This window comes from Lepidochelys olivacea (assembly GCF_965140295.1).
Source record: "Lepidochelys olivacea isolate rLepOli2 genome assembly, chromosome: 7".
NCBI lineage: Eukaryota > Metazoa > Chordata > Testudines > Cheloniidae > Lepidochelys > Lepidochelys olivacea.
This window is the reverse complement of record NC_140417.1, coordinates 67,680,793-67,686,792: the sequence shown is the minus strand read 5'-3', so window position 1 is coordinate 67,686,792 and position 6,000 is coordinate 67,680,793. Positions and strand designations below refer to the sequence as shown.

At 41.9% G+C, this 6,000-nt stretch overlaps 1 protein-coding gene across 1 annotated transcript in view; it reads right to left on the bottom strand.

Annotated features, from left to right (window-relative positions):
* Positions 1-2,866: 2,866 nt before the first annotated feature.
* LOC311523304 (L-threonine ammonia-lyase-like) overlaps positions 2,867-6,000 on the bottom strand; it is a 92,435-nt gene continuing 89,301 nt past the window's right edge. Inside the window, exon 11 of the mRNA XM_084633112.1 lies at positions 2,867-5,829. Coding sequence (XP_084489238.1) covers positions 5,731-5,829 — 99 coding nt within the window. The 3' untranslated portion in view covers positions 2,867-5,730. The remainder of the gene's footprint in view (positions 5,830-6,000) is intronic.

Genomic DNA, 6,000 nt, shown 5'->3' with positions numbered 1-6,000 from the left:
TGGTTGGTAGCTTATTAAAATAGCTTAAAGACATTTATTCAAGTGTCATGTGCACACACACCCAAAAAACAACAGAACAACCATCTGGGCAGAGACCAAATATAGAAAAGTTCTGCCTCAAATGTGACTGTGACAAGGCTTGTAATGGAAATTGGCTTTTCAAATATTAATTGAACCTGAATGCTCCTAGCTGGTGGATGATATGTAAATGAAGTTAACTCACTTGCCACACAAATCAGTAGCAGAACCAAGAGTCCAACCCAGGAGTCGTATGGTTTCTTGTGCTAACCACCAGCCCTCATCCTTTGCTCTGTGTAATTGGTGGTAGAATTTAGCAGACATGTTCATTTACAGCAAAGCTAATTTACTCAGTACGCTTTGGAATAGGCCCTATGATTACTGTTACTCTCTCTGTAACATTCTTCTCCCATTAACAGAAATAGAAACATATGTCTGCTCATTCATGGCACTTCTGCTCTCAATTAATGCTACCCCCCAAATGAGGCAAGCACTGGGTGGTTGTGGTTTTTTGTTTAAAAGTCTGTCTGCCACACTGCTTTATTCTCAAAGCTCATTTTAAAAGAGATTTTTTAAAAGGGAATAGCCTAGACAGCAAGAAAGACATTCAAGGAGGCACAATGCCATTAGTATAGGAAAGTGAACTATTTATGTAAACCAGAAGTGGGCTTCTTTGGTGGTTAACTGTTGGAAGGAGTGATTAAGTCCCTTTTCAAGAAACAAAAAGTCTTTGTAGGCAGGCAGAACGCCCTTTCAGACAAATTTGAGATCCAAAGCACTGCTAGGAAGGCTAGAGAGCGTAGGTCTTTGTACACAGCTCCCCTTGCTCTCTCCCCACCCAGGACTAGCCTTCTATAAACATGAAAGGGTACTTGCCTCGATGCCCAAAGGCACTCTCATTCATGTCAATGAGTTACCCTTGTTCAGATGGCGAGCGAGAATATTGTTTCCTCTTGCATGTCATCAATGTAAAAACACAGGTGATGGGGTCTGGAAAGGAGCCAATGAAATTATCTCTTGAAGTGCAGATGTGGAATGCTGAGGAACTGCATGTTTATTTTAATTAAGTGATCCAGATTTGCTAATTTCACTGACAAGATCTGAAATTACTAAAATTTTTGATCCAGGTTACACTTAAATCAAGATTGAGGGGAGGGCTAGCTCAGTGTTTTGAGCATTGGCCTGCTAAACCCAGGGTTGTGAGTTCAATCCTTGAAGGGGCCATTTAGGGATTGGGGCAAAAATTGGGGATTGGTCCTGCTTTGAGCAGGAGGTTGGACTAGATGACCTCCTGAGGTCCCTTCCAACCCTGATATTCTATGATTCTATGGCTACTGGTGAGTTTAACACTTGTCATCCCCTCTGGAGGACAGGAGTTAAAATCTTACCCCATGTACCTGGAGACACTTACTCCCCATACCCTAGACCTCTGAAGACCAGGAATCTGAGGGGAAGATTCCACCACTCCCTGTCCAACAAGGTGTGTGTGTGCAGGAGGAATATTTGGGGAGGAGAGGCCAGCCACCATTTTGGTTTGCCTGGCAAAGAGCACTTTGAGGCATGGTGGTGGTGGTAAGAGGGCCATTAATAAGCTGCAGTTTCAAAGAAAAGTTGCCAACACAAACTTTCAAATCCAGCAATCAGGTTTGATTTTGAAGGCTATGTTGCCAACAAGAAGGGCCAGAAACTTTTGGTTTGGCTGCTTGGGGTGAAAGCTGGGAGTAGCACTTACTTCTAAATGGTTTAACCAGGGCCCAGAGTCTTCTTCCATAGGATAAAAGCAATGTCCATCAAAGTCAATGCGAGTCTGTCCTATCCTGTGCCAAGAGAAGACTACTCCTGAAAGATAGGCTTGGTCAGGAGTGGACCTACTGGAGTTTAGAGCCATTCACTATTAAACTTGGAATCTTTTAAAGTTACTACCTGGCAACTCCCATTGTTTCATGTACTGTGTATTTATACCTGCTACTGTATTTTCCACTCCATGCATCTGATGAAGTGGGTTCTAGCCCACAAAAGCTTATGCCCAAATAAATTTGTTAGTCTCTGCCACAAGGACTCCTTGTTGTTTTGGCTTTTTTAAGAACATGTACAGATACTAGTTATCATGTGACAAAATTCACTCAGGCGAGGACGGCCAGCGTAGGCCCTCTGCTGCATTTATCTTCAGAAGGTTGCTAAGTGGTGCAGTGGCCCTGCTACTGGCAAAGCATATTCTGCATCTCCCATGTGCTCTGAATGGGGTCTTTGTGCTAATCCCACCTAAGTCCACATGGAGGGTGGCACTGCAGGTGAGGCCACAAGCTCTCCATTTATCCAGATCCAGTGGCCCAATCACTCTGTGCAAATGGCAGAAGAGTCCCCTGTGTTCATTCCATAGGCCTGAGAAGCAGCCCTGTCCCAGCTCTCTTTCTGGGACGGGTTTAGATGTCCCATCCCTACCATAGTTTACTCACAAGGCTTCTGCAATGGGGCTTTAGGTAGATGAAGCAAATTTCCTGTCACCCATTGAAGACAACTGAGTAAAACCAGCCTTGAATTCCTGATCCGAGGTGAGTTTGGAACTAACAAATTGTTCTCGTACTAACAGCACATCAGAGGGTGAATAATCTTTCACTACTGAGGTGCCATGTACTCTGATGGAATGTTTGCTTGTTTTCACAATTTGTGGAACTAACAAATTTTAATGTTTGAACCAAAGTTCTCGTAGGATACTTAAAACAATGCATACTAAATATACTCCTTTAAATGAGAATTTACTATATGTTAGACATTGCATTGACAATCCCATTGTATTTCATAATACAAAAAACCACTGGTTGCACAGAAAATTTATTATCCTCTCCTGTTGCATACATTGATTTAAGTATTCAGAATGACTTTTACCTATGTACATATTTCATCTTAATTTTAAAAGCCAACTGACTTGCAGTGAAAAAGCACTGTAGTAGCATGGAAATCAACTCTGGTAACCATTACATTAACAGATAAGAAAAACTGCCGGGATAGAAAAACTGTGAGAAACATTCTATGTTAACAATTATTCATAGCCAAAACAAGATAAAACCACACCTATGTTATTATGTGCAACCTACATTCAATAACTTGTAGACACTTGCAGATAACAACACTTAGACAATTTTATTCTACGCTCAGCCTTCTTCCGAAAATCAGGCCCATGGTGTCTCAGGTTGGCCATCCAAGCATTCGGGGACACACAGTCAGTGGATGCTACTGAAAATTTTAGCTGTAGGGTCAAATCTCTGCTCGGCTATATACGTGCAACTTCCACTGAAATCAAGAGGAGTTTTGCCAGACTCTCTGAGGGGAAGTTAGGCTCTTATTTATGTTTACATCCAACAACCCAAATTCTAGACGTGGACAAGCTCCTCAGCTTCCAATAGAAGTCATGTGGGGGCACCTCCAAGGAAAAAAGCTGGCCTAATGTCTGTCTCTTTAAATGGTTTGAAGTCTTGTGACCAGGGAAAAGGAGCTGTAGCTGATAGTTTGTGATTTACAGGATAATAAATTCAAGTGTGTAAGCACTCTGTTGCCATGTACGTATTTCTACAGCCAGCAAAGAGAGACAGGAACACTCTGGGGTATGTCAGTAATCTTTAGTTTTCATTTGCAAATAAATATGGTTCTAGAACAACAACAAAACACTGAACTTTCACGTGAAACTCCAGGGGTGAGATCCTCACCCCTAGTCCCACTCTTTTAGACTGGATAAAAGAGTCAGAGCAACATAAGGGAGCCCTAAAAGTCCTGTATTCCCCCAGCACAGACACTGCAGAAACAACTCTATGTCTGCTCTCCAAGGACCACCTCACCAGCCCTAGAATCGAGCGCTCACAGGGGGGCAGGGCTGGAGGTGGGAGGGGTATGTCTGGGACGGGGGCACAGCATTGTAGAGATTCTGGGCAGAGCTGTAGTCCATAGGACATCCCTGGTTAGGCTGCTGTAACTTACACAAGTCCCAAAGCTGTCAATTATGCTGTCAGTTTCCAGCTCACAGACCAGTCCACAATCATGAGGGGGGCAGCGGTACCTGTAAGTCACCAGAGCCTTCTCCCCACAGGCTGTGAGTTCTGTGCTGCGCCTCTTAGAAAGACAGCACAGAATTTTACACGCATAACACTGTGTGAGGTAAGTCTCTGGGGAAGCACAATGCTCTTCAAACAACTAGAGGGGGATAAAAATTTCAGCTCAGGTGATCCATATTTTAATTGTAATATAGAAATGTATACGGTCATTACAGGGTTTCTATTACTCCCTTCTTCTTCAGCCCCTACAAACAAAATTGGACTTATAGTGTATAAATCCTGGGCATCTAAATAGGGTATCCAAATCCTGCATTGGGGAATGCCCAGTTACTTCAGGGCGCTTTGGATTAGGCCCTAATATGGCACATAAACACAAAATTTTACATATTTAAGCCCTAGCTAGAGCATCTGGAGGCAAATGTGCCCACACTGGAATAATGGGTTAATTCTGTTTAATTTTAACCAATGGAATGATTCATTATAGTTCAACTTGACTTGAAACTCGTCCAACTATAGAGGCAACTGGAATACTTAAGCTCAGTAATGGACTCCAGCTTTCTCTAACTAAAGTCTCTCCGCATCTCATGGTGCTAATTTATTAATAGCTCTCTGGTGATGGTTATGTAACAACTGGTAATCAGGGACATTCAGTTCAATGCGTTCCTTCTTAATTGCATTAGTGATTTGCTTAAGACTTATGCTTCCTCTTCTCCTGGAGCTGCCTTTGCTTATATATAAGGCAGCTACTTAGTAACTCTTAATGTTATACTTAATCTGTCACATGAGATGGATAGATTCTGTTTTGAGCAGATTATGATGATCATTTGATTTCTAATCACAAAATTCAAGTGCAGAGGTTGTGGAGGGGGAATATACTCTCCTTAGAGAGAAACATTTTATATATTGTTTGCTGTAGTAAGTTTCCAAAGGATAGAAGAAGCCCTTTGTTCCTGTTTGATACACCCACGCTCTAATCACATTAAGGCAGCCTTTTATAACTGCAACATTTTTAGGAGCCACATCCATATAAACATGATCATCTTCCCATAGGAAACATGCAAACTGGGGTTTTCCCTTTCAACAAAGTCTCTTTAATGTGTGTCATTAGCCTTCGCCCCCCTCCCATGAAAGTGAAGGTATTTTATGCAGACATAAATTCACCTGTACAACTGCCAAGGCAGACTCTGCAGATGAAGTGATGCCTCTGGCTTGGAAACATAAAATGAGCAGAGTAGTAATATGTGAAAAGCCAGCAGAAGGAGGATGCATTACTTACTAAAGCAGTGGGCATCAAATTCTGAAGAGTGAGGAGAGAGCTGCATTAGGAACTAAAGAAAAATGTCCTCTTTCTATGTACTTATTGAACACCACAGGATTCTACACACCAGTCAAATTCCAAACAGCCACTAGATAACTTAGTAATGAATTCCAATACAAGCAGAGGCTATCAAGCTTTCCTGAGCTAATCTAATGCTTCAAGTTTTACTTTATTTCAAAGGACAGTCACTTGATTGTGCGCAAATAAATATATCAATTGATCCTGTAGCTATTTGCTAACTGTTCTGTTTGGAAAGATTTATGCATATTTTGTTATTCGTGCCTCAAGTTTAGCTTTCTGTAATGTGTTGGTTAAAGAACCTCAGCACTTTCCATTGTGCTTTGCTCATCACCGTTCTGTCCACATCATTGTTGGGTAGCGTTCCAGGAGCGCATTTCTGAGTTGCGCCGTGTGGATTTTGTCTCTAGTTTCTATAATGCAGGTGACCTGGGAAAAGAATTAGGAACATTCTTAAACAGCTGACAACATTCTCAGACCACAATGGTATTTCCAACTAAGCCATAAAATGCATTCATAAAGGCAAGATGATCAGTCTAAGTTAAAAGCTTCTGGCCTCTGTAGTCCCTATCTTATAGCAATGCTATTCTTTCTCCAATC